The sequence below is a fragment of the Anguilla rostrata genome, chromosome 14 (genome assembly GCF_018555375.3).
Source record: "Anguilla rostrata isolate EN2019 chromosome 14, ASM1855537v3, whole genome shotgun sequence".
NCBI lineage: Eukaryota > Metazoa > Chordata > Actinopteri > Anguilliformes > Anguillidae > Anguilla > Anguilla rostrata.
In genome coordinates this window covers 9,782,935-9,802,030 of record NC_057946.1, presented here as the reverse complement: position 1 = coordinate 9,802,030, position 19,096 = coordinate 9,782,935, and the positions used below count along the sequence as shown (strand labels likewise).

The 19,096-nt window shown below is 40.7% G+C and overlaps 2 protein-coding genes across 10 annotated transcripts in view; both read left to right on the top strand.

Annotated features, from left to right (window-relative positions):
- The window catches only part of apc (APC regulator of WNT signaling pathway), a 42,129-nt gene extending 30,992 nt beyond the window's left edge, over nt 1–11,137 (top strand). For 6 of the 8 annotated variants that reach the window (XM_064309330.1, XM_064309327.1, XM_064309331.1 and 3 more), the window contains 9 exons: nt 189–296; nt 1,049–1,171; nt 1,496–1,874; nt 2,051–2,146; nt 2,467–2,606; nt 2,697–2,774; nt 2,907–3,023; nt 3,184–3,398; nt 3,640–11,137. In XM_064309330.1, the coding sequence (XP_064165400.1) occupies nt 189–296; nt 1,049–1,171; nt 1,496–1,874; nt 2,051–2,146; nt 2,467–2,606; nt 2,697–2,774; nt 2,907–3,023; nt 3,184–3,398; nt 3,640–10,051 (7,668 nt within the window). In that variant the 3' untranslated portion in view covers nt 10,052–11,137. The remainder of the gene's footprint in view (nt 1–188; nt 297–1,048; nt 1,172–1,495; nt 1,875–2,050; nt 2,147–2,466; nt 2,607–2,696; nt 2,775–2,906; nt 3,024–3,183; nt 3,399–3,639) is intronic. The other 2 variants (XM_064309332.1, XM_064309333.1) reach the window with 2 other exon arrangements.
- Nucleotides 11,138–11,269: 132 nt separating this feature from the next.
- c3ar1 (C3a anaphylatoxin chemotactic receptor) lies at nt 11,270–18,893 on the top strand. 2 transcript variants are annotated; one of them, XM_064309341.1, is made up of 2 exons: nt 11,270–14,458; nt 15,276–18,893. In XM_064309341.1, the coding sequence occupies exon 2, from the start codon at nt 15,280–15,282 to the stop codon at nt 16,327–16,329; it is 1,050 nt and encodes a 349-aa protein (XP_064165411.1). In that variant the 5' UTR covers nt 11,270–14,458; nt 15,276–15,279; the 3' UTR covers nt 16,330–18,893. The 2 variants fall into 2 exon arrangements, with proteins under 2 accessions (XP_064165411.1, XP_064165410.1); XM_064309340.1 differs by having other exon boundaries at nt 13,171–14,458; nt 15,235–18,893.
- The last annotated feature ends 203 nt before the right edge of the window (nt 18,894–19,096 follow it).

The window sequence follows — 19,096 nt, the reverse complement described above, 5'->3', positions numbered from 1 at the left end:
TTCCACCATTGTGTGTGAAGATAAAGCTCAGTGAACTCTTTAATTTCCCCCTCCCTTTCAGTAAAGCCTCAGGCTGATCTGTAGCTTTATTTAGGTCACGCAGAGAGCCCGATGCTCCTGCTGCTGCAGCCGAGCAGCTCTTCGCTCGACACGCCCGGCAAATCCTTCGTCTCTTTTCCCTCCCTCAGAAGACGTCGCAGAGCAAGCACGAGACGGCTTCCCTGGACGGCGAGAGGCCGAGCGACGGAGCGCCGGCGTCCAGCAGCACCTGCGCGGCTGCCCCGGGGTGCGGTCAGGTAAGAATCGAGGCGCTCGTCGCTCCTCTACTCACGGAAGAGCTGTGCTGGTCTGCGCCGGATCCACGGCCGCAGAGCCTGGCCCGATTCCGCTGTCTGAGACGCTTTCCTGGGCCGCTTGTCTGAACAGGATACTTAAAGAAACGGACGAGGGCCCCATGACCACTGGTGAATGTTAGTAATCCTCTTGGCCGGGTAGCAGTCCCTGCCTTGCTCCCCTCCGCGGATATTGTAAATTCATGTTTGGTTTTATTTGTCACTGGTTAAATCTGCTTCCGCCTTCTGTTCGCATAATTAGCTGAGTCGTTTTGTTTGACTTTTTTTGTTTCAAATGATATAGCATTACTTGAAGTTGCAGTTTCGCCAAAGTTTCATATAGTTGATTAGTATGCATGGTTTCTGACTAGTTTACGGAGTTTGTTACTCCTTGTTTTTGTAACCTAAAATGCATTGTATAATTCATGTGTGTATTTTCATAAACCAAAATACAGAATCCCATAAAATGACTGGGCAAACAAACAAAGTGTATACCGCAGTAGTTACTGTAATCATCTCAAATGGGAACTGTATATGTGCCTATTTCAATTACTTAGCTACTGCATTCATCAATTTCTCATTTCAAACAACATATGATGTATCGAATTGTAGACTGTATTAAGCCTGTACGCTTATGGTTCCAAAACACTCAGTATTATTTGGTCAGTATGCATTAAATAATTAATTGCCTGTTTCTTCTTTTATTTGTTTTTCAGGGCTCAAGTTCTCGAATGGACCATGAGACGAGCAGTGATATGAGCTGTGGTAGTAGTTTCTCTGTCCCACGCAGGCTGACTAGTCACCTGGGTACCAAGGTAACCGAAGATTCCAAGCTTCAGGTTGCTACACAACATTTTTCCTAATACTGTACTTGTAAAGGTTTATGGCTGTTGTCATGGAATGGAATAACTTTTTCTATCACTCTCAAAAATGCATGTTTGGAACCTAAATCATGAAACTTATTTCTGCTGCTGTGCTTCATATCTAGTGAGCAGAGGGTTCATAAATAACTACTGGACAGTTTTCACATTAGCCACCACAAAACAACTGAATAGATTTTATTTATTAGTGGTCAAACTTTTTTTTTTTTTTTTTTTAATCACTGTTGATTCTTGACCAATGAGGACAACGTGATGCGAATGTGTCCTGTGTTTTTCCCTCAGGTGGAGATGGTGTATTCACTTTTGTCCATGTTGGGCACTCACGACAAGGACGACATGTCCCGCACCCTGCTGGCCATGTCCAGCTCCCAGGACAGCTGCATCGCCATGCGGCAGTCCGGCTGCTTGCCCCTGCTCATACAGCTGCTCCACGGCAACGACAAGGACTCGGTGCTCCTGGGCAACTCGCGGGGCAGCAAGGAGGCCCGGGCCCGGGCCAGCGCCGCCCTCCACAACATCATCCACTCGCAGCCCGACGACAAGCGCGGGCGCAGGGAGATCCGCGTGCTGCACCTCCTGGAGCAGATCCGGGCCTACTGCGAGACCTGCTGGGAGTGGCAGGAAACCCACGAGCGGGGCGTCGACCAAGACAAAAACCCCAGTACGTTGCCCCATCGCTGTGGGACTTGACACCGCACTCCTCTGCTCCGCAATTGATGAATTACTGCTTAATTGTGGCTTAAATTGTTTCAGTCGATATTAGTAGAATGCTGGCTTGGTAGTCCAAATGGGATTGGGATGAATTGACACATTAAACTGTACTTCTCTTGGCTTCAGTGCCCTCTCCTGTGGAGCACCAGATCTGCCCTGCTGTGTGTGTGCTTATGAAGCTGTCCTTTGATGAGGAACACAGGCATGCCATGAATGAACTAGGTAAGCAATCACAAAGGACTGAACTCTGGTTAAGAAGTGTTTGTTGAGATTTGATGATTAAGACTTTAGAATAGCCATTCTCTTAGTCTCTTTGTCTAACCATTATTGGGCTTGATCATCAGATATACTGCGGTTTACGGCATAATGTCATTAGTAAAGCCTCAGTTTCTACAATGCGTATAGTATCAAATTGAATCAGTCGGGAACCAGGACAGTGCTAATTATATTGAAACAGATGTTGCCTTCGTCCAAATATGAGTATAAATGCATTAGTATATCTATATTACTCCCTAATGTAATTCTTATATGCTCCATCTTAGGTGGTCTGCAGGCAATAGGGGAACTGCTGCAGGTTGACTGTGAGATATACGGACTCACTAGTGACCACTACAGTGTAACGCTGAGGCGGTATGCTGGAATGGCGCTCACAAACTTGACCTTTGGGGATGTGGCCAATAAGGTGGGTGGTTTACCAGGACAAATGTTCCCAGAGTAGTTGTGTGTGTATATGTTAATATAAATTCAAACTCTGTCTCTCTTAAACGCCCAGGCAACGTTGTGTTCAATGAAAGGCTGCATGAGGGCAATGGTGGCTCAGCTGAAATCGGAGAGTGAGGATTTACAACAGGTAGTGTTCCTATGTTTTGGAAGCATAAGCAGAATATTCATTAAAAAAAAAAAATAACCATATATAAGAATCTTCTTTTTAAGTGATTGAGCTGCACAGGTCTCATTTTCCACTGGTATATAATTTATTCAGGTAATTGCCAGTGTTCTGAGGAACTTGTCCTGGCGCGCTGATGTCAACAGTAAGAAGACGCTACGTGAGGTGGGGAGTGTGAAGGCACTCATGGAATGTGCTCTGGATGTCAAGAAGGTGAGACCCAACAGGCCATTTCACACATTTTATACAATTTGTCGATTCACTTTCTTCTGACTATGACTTGACTCTGAGTTTAATTTTCAGACACATAAACACAGAATTATGATGAACAAATATTGAATGATTGAATGATTCCATTTTTCCCGCTTCACAGGAATCTACCTTAAAGAGTGTTCTTAGTGCCCTGTGGAACTTGTCAGCACACTGCACTGAAAACAAAGCTGATATATGTGCAGTAGAGGGAGCTTTGGCATTCTTGGTCAGCACTCTAACATACCGAAGTCAAACTAACACCCTGGCTATTATTGAAAGTGGAGGAGGCATCTTGCGAAATGTTTCCAGTCTCATTGCAACAAATGAAGATCACAGGCATGTATTTATTTAATTACTGAATCATCGCCTTCAGGATTTTAACTGTAACAGTGCCATTTAGGGGCATTATTGAACCCTAACAATATCAATGTTAAACTGAATACAAATTCTGATGAGTGAACTTCTTAAAGTATAAATGCCAGGAATGGTAGATGTAAATGGCTTTGTTTCATTCTTTGCATTAAGAGATTGTTTCTCAGATCATTATAGTGACCATACTATTCCCTTATTTCTCCAGGCAAATATTAAGAGAGAACAATTGTCTCCAGACTCTCCTTCAGCATCTGAAGTCTCACAGCTTGACTATCGTCAGCAATGCATGTGGAACTCTCTGGAACCTTTCAGCTCGGAATACAAAGGACCAGGAAAGCTTGTGGGAAATGGGAGCCATTAGCATGTTGAAGAATCTCATTCACTCAAAGCACAAAATGATAGCAATGGGCAGTGCAGCAGCTTTAAGGAACCTCATGGCTAACAGGCCTGCTAAGTACAAGGATGCTAACATCATGTCCCCAGGGTCCAGCTTGCCATCTCTCCATGTCAGAAAACAAAAAGCTTTAATTGAGGAACTAGATGCACAGCATCTTTCAGAGACATTTGATAACATTGACAACTTGAGCCCAAAAGCTCATCATCGGAGCAAGCCAAGACACAAACAGAACATGTACAGTGAGTATGTTCTAGAGCCTAGTCGTCACAATGACGATGGTGTCTGTAGGGCAGAGAGCTTTAATTCCAAGAACTTGACGGTCCTCTCTCCTTACATGAACACTCCAGTGCTCTCCAGCTCATCCAGAGAAAGTTTCAGGGCTGAGAAAGACCAGAGTCTTGACAGAGAAAGGAGAGGTGGCGTAGCTGGGGGGTTCCACCCCTCAGATGACCCTTCCAAGAGAATGGGGATGCCAATATCAACTGCAGCCCAGATTGCCAAGGTAATGGAAGAAGTGCAAAGCATGCACATAGGCCAAGATGACAGAAGTGGTGGGACTACGCAACAAGGCAAGCATTGTGTGGAGGATGAAATGAGTGGCATTAGACGTACTTCTGTTATTCACACTCATTCAAATGCGTTCAACTTCAGCAAGCCAGAGCACCCTAGCAGAAAGTGTCCAATGCCAAAAATGGAATACAGGGCATCAAATGACAGTCTGAACAGTGTTAACAGCAGTGATGGCTATGGCAAAAGAGGTCAGATGAAACCCTCAATTGACTCCTACTCTGAAGATGAAGGGAAATGTTGCATTTACCGAAAATATCCTGCTGATCTGGCCCACAAGATACACAGTGCCAATCATATGGAAGATGATGATGGCGATCTGGACACGCCAATAAATTACAGTTTGAAGTACTCGGATGAACAGCTGAATTCTGGTCGGCAGAGTCCCAGTCAGAATGAAAGGTGGGCACGACCTAAACATCTTGAGGATGACATCAAAAGGTCAGATCAGAAACCCGCACAATCTCATAGCCCTGGTTATCCAAGGTACACAGAAAACAACAGTGATGCTGAGGAAAAACACAAGAAATACCAGCCTAGGTTTGTACAGCCTGAGCATTCTGGAGGGTTCAGGTCAAGGAGTTCCAATAGCTCAGAGCAAAGTCGAGGCAGTTCTAGTCATGGAACTAATAAAAATGCTAACCAGGCTACGTGCCCTGTTGAGGATTATAGTGATGAAAAGCCAGCTAATTACAGTGAGACATATTCAGAAGAAGAGCAACTTGATGAGGACCAGTTAACAAATTACAGCATGAAATACAGTGATGAACACCATGTCGAACAGCCAATTGACTACAGTTTGAAATATTCTGAAACCCCTGCAAAAAAGGCCATCTTCCGCCATTCAAAGTCACCTTCTTCTAAAAGTTCAGCAAAAGATCATCTAACCCAGATTGGCACAACAACCTCCATAGCATCACTAAAAAATTCCAATAGACAAAAGCAGCTTCAACCATCTTCTACTCAGACACGGTCTGGACCAGTTCGGGTACTCCAGAAGACTTCGTCATGTAAGGCTCCTTCCATTAATCAAGAAACACTACAGACATACTGTGTGGAAGATACACCAATTTGCTTCTCTCGAGGTAGTTCCTTATCCTCTTTGTCATCTGAAGATGAAATTGAAGGTCATAATCAATCCATAAACACTGTAAATAACTACCCAACTCTACCGATTGCTGATAAAGAGTCTGGCACTGTTGCAGACCAGCGTACAACTGAGAGCCAGACAACTACTCAGTATATCCGAATGAAGCCACAGAGAATTCAGGGTTCTATTTCAGATGGTTCGAGACACAAAGCTGTGGAATTTTCATCTGGTGCTAAATCTCCATCCAAAAGTGGTGCACAGACTCCTAAAAGTCCTCCAGAACATTATGTTCAAGAGACGCCTCTCATGTTCAGCAGGTGTACTTCAGTGAGCTCCCTTGACAGTTTTGAGAGTCATTCTATTGCAAGTTCAGTACAGAGTGAACCTTTTAGTGGTATGGTCAGTGGAATCATTAGTCCAAGTGATCTTCCTGACAGCCCTGGGCAAACGATGCCTCCAAGCAGAAGTAAAACTCCACCACCTCCACATCAATCCCAAATGAAACAGAAATTGAAAGTTCTGCCTCACATCGAAAAGAGGAGTTTGGCTCCAAGACATGCAGAAGTGAATTCTGCTGTTCAGAAGGTCCAAGTACTTCCAGAAAATGATACACTTTTGCATTTTGCCACAGAGAGTACCCCTGATGGATTCTCTTGTGCTTCAAGCTTGAGTGCACTGAGCCTGGATGAACCCTTCATTCCAAAAGATATCGAGCTTCAAATTATGCCACCTGTTCAAGAAGATGGGAATGAGGGTGAGCCTGAGAAAGATGACACTACAGAAACCAAGAGTCAAGACTTGTCTAAGTTATCCAGTGATCCAGAAAAAGACATACTAGATGATTCTGATGATGATGATAATGAAATACTGGAAGCTTGCATAAACTCAGCTATGCCAACAAAGTCCTCTAGAAAACCAAAAAAGCAGTCTCCTTCATCCATTTCAAGAATACCTCCGCCAGTAGCCCGTAAACCCAGTCAGCTTCCTGTATATAAATTACCTCCTTCACAAAATCGAGGGCAGCCACAGAAACATGTTAGCTTTACCCATGGGGAAGACATGCCAAGAATTTATTGTGTTGAGGGAACCCCCATTAATTTTTCAACTGCAACTTCTCTCAGTGATCTTACTATTGATTCTCCTCCTAATGAGTTAGCAAATATTGATAACTTGGCTCCAGGTGCAGAAACCTTTATTCAAAGGAGAGACACCTTTCCAGAGGGAAAAAGCACACAAGGCAAGGATTTTGGAAAAAGTCCCACTGCTAGAATGTCTGCATTGGATGAGAAAAATGAAGGAGATGATATTCTTGCAGAGTGCATCAGTTCTGCTATGCCAAAAGGCAAAACGCATAAGCCCTTTAGAGTGACAAAGATGACTGATCAAGTGCAGCACCCACCTACATCTTCAGGTAGTCTAGTCCAACAAGAAATTGAAAAGAAGAAGCCCACATCCCCTGTAAAGCCGATGCCACAAAGTAGTGAATATAAAGCAAGAATGATTAAGCGGCCCGAGCCTACAAGTAGTTTTGCCTCTGGGGCATCATACCCTGATAAAATCAATGATGCCAAAAAACAGGATCGAAATGTCATCTCCCGAGAAGTGTCAGATAAGCCTCAAAATATCAATGAGAGAGTGCGCCCTGGTTTTACGTTTGATTCACCTCACCATTACACACCAATAGAGGGCACTCCCTATTGCTTTTCCCGTAATGATTCCTTGAGCTCATTAGACTTTGAAGATGATGATCTTGATTTCTCAAAAGAAAAGGCTGAACTCCAAAAAGAAAAGTATCAAGGGAAAACTCAAACAAAAAGTACCTGTAGGCAGCCTCTTAGAAACACTGGTGCCAACTATTCACATACGTTTCAAACAGCTCCTTCAAAACCTCTTCAGAAACAAGGATGTTTTCCACAGTCATCCAAAGAAAATGCAGGATCTGTCTCTGATGAGAAGCAGAACTTTTCCATTGAAGACACACCAGTGTGCTTTTCTAGAAATTCATCTCTTAGTTCATTGAGTGACATTGACCAAGAAAATAACAACAAAGATGTCCATCAGAAAGAAAATGCAACTCCGATGGAAGCACCTAAACCACAAGCGTCTGGTTATGCCCCAAAAGCCTTTCATGTTGAAGATACTCCTGTCTGTTTTTCAAGAAATAGTTCACTTAGTTCTCTCAGCATTGATTCTGAGGACGATCTTCTGCAAGAATGCATTACCTCTGCTATGCCAAAAAAGAAGAGAGAGACACTTAGAAATAAAGGAGATGACTGTGGACTGGATGATGATGATAAAAGTATGGGTGGCATTTTGGCAGAAGAGCCTGATCTAATACAGGATCTCACTGACACGCATAGTCCTATTTCAGAGCAAGCTCTTTCACCAGATTCTGAATCTTTTGATTGGAAGGCTATTCAAGAAGGTGCCAATTCTATAGTGAGCAGTTTGCACCAAGCAGCTGCTAGCTTTTCAAGGCAAGGCTCTTCAGATTCTGATTCAATCTTGTCTTTAAAGTCTGGTATTTCAATCGGATCTCCTTTTCATCTTGCTGAGGATCAAGAAGAAAAAGTATCTTCCAGCAAAGGCCCCAGAATTTTGAAACCAGGGGAAAAGAGCACTTCGGAATCAAAAAAGAATGAGGATGAAGCTAAACGCCTCAAAGGGGGTAAGAAAGTTTATAAAAGTCTTATAACAGGAAAGCCACGGACAAACCTTGACTGTGTTTCTTCTCAGCAGAGGCATGCTCAGGCTCCCATAATCTCCCGTGGAAGGACAGTGACTCATGTTCCAGGCGTCAGAAGCAGTTCACCCAGCACTAGTCCAGTTCCCAAGAAGACACCACCTAGAGGAGCTGCCTCAAAAACTGTGCAAGGGCAGAACTCTGGCAGTTCACCTCGTAACACGAAAATAACTGTTAAATCAGACCCTAGCCTAACCAGTAGGCAGCCAAGCTCTCAAGGAGGATCAAGCAAAGCCTCTTCTAGATCTGGCTCAAGAGACTCCACGCCTTCTAGACCAGCTCAACAACCTTTAACCAGACCTATGCAATCCCCTGGTCGTACCTCCGTTTCACCTGGAAGAAGTGGTATCAGTCCATCTAATAAGTTATCTCAGTTACCCCGAACATCTTCACCAAGCACATCTTCAACTAAGTCATCAGGTTCAGGGAGAATGGCATATACAAATACCGGGAGACACTTAGGACAGCAAAATCCAACTAAGCACAGTGGTTTGCCAAGAAGTACCAGTGGGATCCCGAGGAGTGATTCTGCTTCTAAAGGTCTCAACCTGTCTGGAGCCACAAGCTCTTCTAAAAAGGCAGAATTATCGAGGATGTCTTCCACAAAGTCTAGTGGCAGTGAGTCTGACAGATCAGAGAAACCTGCCTTAGTTCGTCAGTCAACGTTCATTAAAGAAGCCCCGAGTCCAACACTAAAGCGAAAATTGGAAGAGTCTGCTTCATTGGAATCCTTGTCTCCTTCATCAAGGCCCGTATCTCCCAACCAATCCCAGTCCGAGACACCAGTCTCAAGTCCGTCTTTACCAGATATGTCGTTAACTTTGCCTTACCAAGATAGCTGCTGGAGGAAGTCCCCTCAAAGTCAAAATTCTTCTGAAAATGGGGATGGGAGGACCCAAAGAAGACATGACATTGCACGGTCCCATTCTGAGAGCCCATCCAGACTTCCAGTTAACAGGTCTGGGACTTGGAAACGTGAGAATAGTAAGCTTTCATCCTCCCTGCCAAGAGTTGGCACCTGGAAAAGAACAGGGAGCTCCTCCTCCATCCTTTCCGCTTCATCAGAGTCAAGTGAAAAAGCAAGAAGTGAAGATGAGAGGCAAACATTGAGTCCCCCTGAAATACCTGTGCATAGTAAGGATGGACACCACCCTTTAAAAGGAACATGGAGGAAAATGAGGGATAATGAAATAGCTCATGAATCCCAAGATTCATCCTGTGAAGCAGATTCGAAACCAATGCTCCATCAAGTGATCCCGACAGTGTCCAAGACTGAGGATGTGTGGGTGAGAATTGAGGACTGTCCCATCAACAACCCCCGTTCTGGAAAATCTCCAACAAGCAACACACCCCCAGTCATTGACTCAGTCATTGACAAAGTACCTGCTGCAGATCTGGAAGTGAAAGAATCCATACATAAACAATCCAAAGTGAATGAGAATTGTTTGACAACTGCTTGCACCCTTGTTTCAGAAAATAATTTGAATTTGCTCAGAAGTGAGGCGCTTGATAACAAAGGAGTTGATGTTAAGCCTGCATTGAATAGTCAGAATGCAACTTCAGAGACTCATGAAATCCCAGTTGTTGAACGCACTCCTTTTAGCTCCTCGAATTCCAGCAAGCATAGTTCCCCCAGTGGTGCTGTTGCTGCAAGGGTGACTCCTTTCAATTATAACCCAAGCCCTAGAAAGAGTAGTGCAGACAGCATTACAGCTCGGCCTTCTCAGATCCCGACACCTGCAACCAGCAGCTCGAAGAAAAGAGACTCCAAAGGAGAAAGCGCTGAACCCAGTGGATCATATATTGTGACTTCTGTTTGAAGGCTTATTGGGAACATGCAAATCCAGATGCCTTTGTTGATGATCCCATATTCACTTTTTTAAATCACAATGTACAACTTCTGTTTTAAAGGAAGATCAAGGACATAATCACTGGGTTGTTACATATAGGCTACCTTGTTGCAACTACTTAGCTGACTGTTGGAGAAGAGACCGCATGTAAATATATATTTTTATTTTATATTTTTTTTTTAGTATTACTGTTCAAGCCTTATTTAAGGCACGGTATCTTTGCTGGTATAAATGTGGCTGGCACACTTGGTTATCAGGAGGAGATCTGTTTGAAGGTGATTGTAAGCGTATTTGTACTGTATAGACTTTGACTATGTATGTATTTAATTTAAATCCCTCTTGTGATCCTGTGTCTTGCTTGACTTGACAAAGATAATCACCTAAATTACAAATTTGGGATACAAGAACACTTAATTTACTTAACTACTAATACATTTGAGTTTTTTAAAATTATAAATCTGCATTAGAGTAAAACCATTTTTATTGCTGCAAAACATTTTAAACCTTCCCTTTAATTTCTTGCATGAACCAATTTTGATGGTTTCTTGAAGTAACAATGATAATTTTTGTGGTCACATGATGTGTATAGGTAGGTGTAGTATAATGGTTTACACGATGTGCTCAAAGTAAGGAATTGAGTGTAACCTCTGAAACCGTTGGATGGAGTTGTTTTACTATGGAAATAGATTTTATCAGAATGTAGACTGATTGTTTGCTAAACTGTTAACTTGTATATTCTGTTAATTGGGCTGTGATTGCTGCTCTTTTGATGGAACATCGGTCTCAAATGGACTAAATGAACATTCAAGAAATTACTGTAGGCTTTGGTGTTGGTCTGAATTTAGAAAAAAAAAACTAATGTTCCTTTTTCCTTTTAATCACTCATTGTTGTAGCACATGATCGGAGTCTTGTACTGCCAAAAAAGGAAAGAATACAGTATGTCAATAAGTAAATTAATCTTTTTTCATGCAATAAAGTGAATGGATGGATATTTAGGAAATGTTACAAACTCAAATTGTAAAGTGGCATAATAAAGACACTAAGACTGTGCAATACTATGGCTTTTAAAATTTTATTGTTTAGTACAAGCGCAAACTGCCAAATTTCATTGCTAAATAATTTCTTGTATCATAGCATCATAACTCATGCCCCTTCCCCACCCTTTTAGAGCTTTTCCTCAGTTGTGTGTGACACTCAATAAATCCCATGGAAGTCATTTTTAAGTAAACATATAAACAAGTTATTCTGTGCTCTAATATTGGTTGGGGCTAGGGCTCTACACAAGTCACCCTGCTGGTCATCCTTATATAATTTATTGCTATTGCATTCCAGCTTACACCATTTTTAATACAATAAGGATGAAGGCCAATGTATCATGATTGCAACTCTGTACATGTTTGTTGCAAATATAAAGGAAAACAAAATGTCCTATAACGTATGTCTTGCCCGCAACAATGCAAGAGTTTGTAATGGAACTTGTAATGGTGGGGGGAAACATGATTCACTGGTTATTTACCAAGTATATATTGTTTTCATTGCAATATAAAGTGCTTTATGCATCCAAGACAAACACACACACTTTATGAAATTTGCTTTCTACAAACTCAACCCGGAGCATGTTATTCCTCTATTTTCATCTCTTCCCCGACTTTCCTAAATAACCTAATTTGTCATAATTTGCGATAGATGCAATTTATTCACTGAAAGAAGTATAGGCTATTTGTGTTTTAGTCATATATAATGGAAAGATAAAATGTACAATTTTTTTGTTTTTGAGTGAAGTTGGTCTTCAAAGTCAAGCATTAGGACACTAGGACAACATTTGTTGACTGCTTTTTAGTCTGTACAAAAATGTGTGTACCTGTTAATCAATGGGAAGGGCGTGGATTAAGTGCGGATTCCTGGTTTTTGCAGGTAGCAGTTTTAATTCAGTTGTAAATACTGTGTTGAGAACTCATGAGATGTGTTGGTATGTTGTTAATCTTGGCAGCGAGAACAGAATAAATGAATTTAAGCCATCTAGACCAGTGGTTCTCAACTTGGGCCAGAAAGGGCCGGTGTGGGTGCAGGCTTTTGTTCCAACCAAGCAGTTACACACCTGATTCTACTAATCAAGGTCCTTAGTAAAGACTCCAAAGGTTGATTAGTAGAATCAGGTGTGCAAATGCTTGGTTGGAACAAAAGCCTGCACCTACACTGGCCCTTTCTGGCCCGAGTTGAGAACCACTGATCTAGACCTTATAACTTGCACAGACTGGACAGAAGTAGACAGAAAACAGCCTTCGCATTACAGGGGCACACCTACCCGAGCATGTGAGTGAAGCAGAGCGCGAGCTGAATGACGAGTGGAGTGGAGCAAGCTTTCAAAAGGATGGACCGTCTCTTCTTTCACTCTGCTTTCGCTCCAATATCACTCACTCGCAAGCTTTGCGCATGAGCAGACAGAAAACTTGGTGCAGTAGGCCTATGCTGCTTGCCCATTTTCACAACTCCTATCCCGTAGCAACTAAGCAGTTGGCAAGCAATTTGCTCAACAGTTTCAATATTTTCGCATGGAGGCTGAATAGTTGCACTGTAGACATGTATTCAAAAGAGGGAAAAGAAGCGAGAGACTGATGATATGGTTCCGTTCTCATATCTAGTTCATAATTTTCGTTTCTAGTTCATAATTCCTCCTGCATTGAATTAATTGAATATAGGCAGCCTCAAATGTTACCTAAATTTGTATTCCCCGAAGTCTGTTCAAAGACTCTTCATTGTAATTAGTTCTATGATTCACTATGTCAATGCTACCTATCATTTTACGGACACATCGGTTGTTAGATATTGTTTACACAATAAAAACTAAAGCGATTAATGCGCTTGCTTTCCATCACTTAACAGGTGTTTCCCTATAATAGACCATTTTCCGTAAAATAAAAAATAGCCTACACCCATTTAATAACAGAGATGATAAACTGGCTCTGTTCCGTAAAAACAGTGTCTATATGAATACTGCGTATAGTTTAGGCTACTTGTGTTTTCTTTTTGTTTTATTCTCAAATTTAAACAAGCATTGTATTAATAAAAAGATATTTGTGTTTACTCTCCTATTACACCGATTTAACTTTCAAATCACATGCAGCCTATTCGGGAGCTTTGACTTGTTTATTAAAGAAATGTCACGGTTGTAATTTTTTCTATTACACTACTTCAGAGTCAAAATAGGAAATATTTTTGTGATTAGGTTAAATGATACTTAAAAAAATTTGTAAAACAAACGGAGCTGATTTTGAGCGATACCTTCCTGTGAGCCGTGAAGATTTTGGGGCGGAGTGGGGGAGAAGGACATGGAGCGGGGGAGCAGAGCGCAAATGCACTCTCAAGCAAAGAGCAACATGTGCTCCAACTTCGCTCCGCTCACTGCTCTGACACCTACCAGTATCTTGTATGCCTAGTGTTTCAAATGGCGGTCTCAAACATTGTCTTGAATCAATGACAATGCTTCTTCTAGTTTGATAATGCTGCATTTAGTTTATACTAAATACTAGGACGAAAGGTAGTCAGTTCCTTCTTCTAGAAGTTAGGATTTCCCCAATTTCTCTAGGGACAGTCCATATTAATTCAGCTGAAAACCGGGATGGCTCTGTACTCCACAATTTTAGATTTGTAATCAAACAATTCATATGTGGTTAAAGTGCAGATTCTCAGATTTTATTTAAGGGTATTTTTATACACATAGCCCCCACCCCCCGTTCCGGGCACCACAAGTGAATTGCTTGATTGCAAACATGAAATAATGGACTACAGTGCCAAATCAAAAAAAAAAAGTCTTTGCCCCAAACATGAAGCTCACTGTAAGACCAATCAGCAGGAAAGGTTCTTAACGGCAAGCGGGAGTTATTACTCGGTTTCAGTTTGTGTGAAGGTTTTCACTGCACCGATCCTTTTTGGTAATACTTTAAAGTTGTTACCTCAATTCCATTTAAAGGTTTTAGCTTTTCAACTGCTGAGCAGAAGTTAAGTGTAATTTGACACACCCTGACTACGCTGTAAATGCTCTTTCCTTGAGGGAGAGAAAGAGCGATGCAAGTCTTTCCAAAAAACAAAAACAATTTAAAGGCACTGTAGACAAAGCATTTATTTTTCTTTTTGACCTGTGATTCGTTATTACCTATTACACTATGTTATGCATATATTTGGATAGTTTCATTGGCAGGTTTATGTGGCAGCTATATAAATGTGCTGTCATTTGTTTACTCATTGTGTAATATGCGTTTCCTTTTGCAGGCTGCTTCCTGCTGGTTTGCGTTTTCGGTGCAGTTCTATTCTTTTCACTTCTCTGTGCAGTACCTCCCTGAACACGCACCCAAGCTGAAAGAGTAAAAGACAACAAAGTAAGTTTAAGTTTGATTTGAATTTTAACAATTAATTGAATTCAGGGATTCATACAAGAATACGATTTTATAGAACACCTGACTAATATTCAGTGCGTGTTGAGTAACACAAATTATATTTCCTGACTGACCCATGAAACTGTACACATTGCATTTCAAGAAATGTTTTGACTTGTAGTTTTGCTTATTCTTTATGATTACTACTAATAATTTGTTTTGTGGTCATTTTATGTTATATTTTTGTTCTTTCATACCACACTGTTTATACTTAGAAGTCAGATATCAAATGCTCTTAAAAGATAGCCTCAATAATAATTAATTATATTTATTTAGTAGAAACATGTGTTAAGTGAAAACCGATTAACTGTCTTACACGTGCAAACAATTTTGTTAATGTGGTTTGTATGATCGGCACAACGATGTATTAGGTTGCATTAATTTGTTTTCATTCTCCACTTACAATGACAGTGATAACTCTTCTAACAGTAAAATGTGAGAAACACTTAGTTTCTCCTTGAACCACTAAAAGGTGCAGTAAATGTGTTGCAAGAACAGTTTTGTTCATATTTGGTTAAATTTCCTTCACATCCCAACAGATATTAATCAATGAAAACAAAAAAAATCCAGTCTCTCTGACTGCCCCAGACTTTGAAATCAGCCACTCCAAAGTTCAACATGCACCTGAATGAAATAAGTTGATGGAAGGAAGTTAATTGGCATATTTCACTTTCAGATGTTGTATTAATTTGAATACTTCTGTTATTTGCCTGGGTCAGGTGTCAGCTGCATTCTCAGGACATCTCATTTCTCTCTACAGAGTTATGGCTGAAGAATCAAGCACGCTTTTTTATGAGAATCATTATTGGGATTACAATAATTTTTCAGACGTTTTTAACATAAGTGATTTCTACCAGGATACCATCCGCCCCATGAATATTGTATCAATTGTACTCTGCAGCCTGACATGTATCTTGGGTCTCCCTGGCAATGCCTTTGTCATATGGATAGCAGGGTTCAAGATGAAGAGGACAGTCAACACTGTCTGGTTCTTGAATTTAGCAAGTGCTGATTTCCTCTGCTGTTTGTCCATACCTTTTTCCATTGTGGAAATAGCTTTGGACTACCACTGGCCCTATGGCAACTTAATGTGCAAAGTTATTCCCACGGTCATCATCCTCAACATGTTCGCCAGTGTCTTCATACTGACCCTGATCAGCCTGGACCGGTTTGCTCTGGTCATCAAGCCCGTTTGGTCTCAGAATCACCGCTGTCTCTCTCTGGCCTATCTGCTGAGTGGAACTACTTGGTTTATGGCCCTTCTTCTCAGCATTCCCACCATGATCTACAGGGAGTCTCATTTCACTGACTTTACCAACATCACCACCCGGTGTGCGTACAGCAGTGACATGACACAATCCGTTGCCAAAAAGATCTATGTTAGTAGGTTTGTGTTTGGATTTGTGATTCCTCTCTTCATCATTGTTGCATGCTATTTGCTTATTGGCAGTAAAGTAAGCCAAAGTTCATTCGGCCGGTCCCAGAAGGCCTTGAAGCTCATTATTGGGGTCATTGTAGCATTCTTTGTGTGCTGGCTCCCATACCATGTGGTTGGTCTGATACTAGAATATACAGAGGACTTTCCCAATGCTGTGATTAGGTCCCTTGATCCACTGTCAGTCGCCCTTGCATACATCAACAGCTGTCTGAACCCCATCCTGTATGTGTTCATGGGCCAGGACTTCAAAGAAAAGGTCCGGCTTTCTCTTAGACGTGTCTTGGAGAATGTTTTTGATGAGGATGTGTCTCGGTCTACGGCCCACTCCAGAGAGCAGCCATCACGGGCCACAAATTCATCTGAAGCACAGCTCTGAAATCCCAGGAATAGAAGGTGGCAACAAAAAAAGTCACAAAGAACCTGGCAGTCTTATGCCATCACCACCACTATCCTTGCTTAAATGGTACTGATAAGTCAACCATAAATATGGGCAATGGGGTACTTATACAAAATCTTTGCTACTTTGTCAACCATAGTTTACCTTTAATATAGTTTACATTGGGTTGAAAAATAATAATAATTATTATAATTAAATAAAATGTAAAGTATATTCAAATGCTTTAGCATGGTATTGTTGACTATAAGATTGAAAATTTTTTAAGTGTAAGTTTTTCATAATTGCTTTGAACTGTGCTCTCAAAGGTCTCAAAGCAAATTACAATCACTTAAAAAACATGATGATCAAAGGGGAGTAGCCCATGATATTTCCCGTAAAAGCTTAAATTGCCGTCATTACAAGAATAAAAATGAATGTCATTCTTCATGACTCATGGCACTGATTGTGATAAACTGGGTTAAGCTATCCAAATGAAAAGTAGCATTATGCAGTTAACAACACCAAGGTGTTTTTTCACTAGTGCCGTCAGCAGTGATTCCATGATAATCCTGACCTTGGATCATTTTATCATGTGAATATTACATAAATATCTTTCAAATATCTTGTCATTGTAGAGGACACGCTTTTTCCATTGGGCATCATAGCTCACGAGGTAAGAGCGGTTGTCTGTCAGTCAGAGGGTTGCCGGTTTGATCCCCCGCCCTGGGCGTGTCGTAGTGTCCCTGAGCAAGACACCTAACCCCTAATTGCTCCCAATGAGCTGATTGGTACCTTGCATGGAAGCCTTTCACCATTGGTGTGTGAAAGGGTGAATGACAGGCATCAATTGTAAAGCGCTATATAAATGCAGTCCATTTACCATTGTAACTCCCACTATTATAAGCAACACTATACTAATTAACCAGTCCTAAGGTAGAACTAATTGGAGCTAATTTCATGAAATATTCACTGCAAACCAGATAATGTACAGCGTTCAGACTGCTTGTTTATTTATGTCCAGTGCATGTCCAGTTTTTCTTGTAAGTCTTAATCAGGAAATGATTGCAGTAAAAATGTCATGACTTCCTCAAATTCTATGAGTCAGTCAGCAAAAAAGCCTTAGGCAGTGTCATCACTTCAACGCATGCTGAAACAGAATATGAGCAGAATAATTCTATACATGGAAGGAGCCATCAGCAGTCCTATCCCTTTGTTAAAAATATAATTTCCTATACTGCTTCAGCACATACAACCTGCTTGGAGGTTCTGCTGCACATGTTTTACTTTATCCAAGTGTCTTTGCTTATAATGAATATGTATGCAAAGGAATAATAACTAATATCTATTTGAACATACTCATGGTACACTTTTCAATCCTATCATATCAATATTATGATTTTTTACAATGTTTGTTTTTTATAAACTATTGCTATTGCAAATTAACTGTCAATCTGTTGACCTGCATTAGTTTATATCAGTTCTGCATAGTTCTGTTGTCAAAGAGCATTAAATATGTCAGAGAATTTAATATTTATTCCAACTTTTAAGCATAGTATTATTCAGTCACTTTGCCAACTCTCTCCTGCCTGTTCTTAGCTAACAGCCAAACTCCAAATGTACAGCCAGATGTACTGTCCACTGTGACTGCTAATGTTAATCAAAATTGTAAACATAATTTCTGATTTCCATTGGCTCTTTTAAAAAATCATAGTCTGTTTTTCATAACTCTCAGGTATTGACATGTGTAAAGTGTATGTTAGTACAAATTACAAAGAGATAGCAATTGGTATTGCAATTTATATTTTCAAAAAACATTTTGATCTGGTTTACCAGACATCAATTTAGCCTAGATCTAAAATAAATAAAAATGGATGATGAAGATCTCCATTGAAAAAAGTCTAGTCATAGTCCAGGACTAAGCTTAATCCGTGTCTGTAAGACCTGCCCTTTATTCTTAATACCCAGTTGCTAATGATTTCCCCTACACTGATCAGTGGCCAGTTTACATGTGAGTGCAATTCAAGTAATGTGACCCTGCAAAGTTCACATAGTCCCAAAGAAAACTTGTAGATAAACATTTACTTAAAAACATCACTTTCTTGTCTATTGCTCTATTTTGAGTTTTTTGTTATTTCAACTTGATTGTTGTTTCTGTGTTCATTTTTTCCATCATATTTTTTTCAAGTTTCCATTTTAAGAATAAGCCAGGAATACCCCAAATTGTGCAATTTACTTCTGTATTCATGGATTTTTTATTTAGCACTTGCTCGTAATCATATTGGGTAGAGAGGAAGGAAGTGCAGAACATTTTGTACTTGGAGCCCTTAAGTTACAAAACTGTGGACATAATCAAGACAAAACTAAATACAAATATTAAGGTTAATAAAATTTAAAAAGAACCTTTCTTGTCCTCAGTCTCTAATTTATTTTTAAAATCTGGTTTCCAAACTGTGGTTCCCCGTGCCCTCTCAGTGATGACTAATTGTAAATGCTAAGTTTGTCAGCCCATAAAATCTCATGCTGATTTAACATTCAACAAATGAAATGACCCTTTTCTGTTGTGACTCAAAGTCAAAGAATTCTTTTTACATGACTCAGTTTCATTCTAACTACCTTATCACTCTGACCTAATCATTTTAATAATCACTGTTATCCCAGTTGTACCATGTATTAAAATCATGCAATTTCCTTCAGAAAACCTTCATGCTTCATCTGAGCTGCAGGGCTGGGAGACTAGTACATTTAAGGACATTAATTTCACACTTTC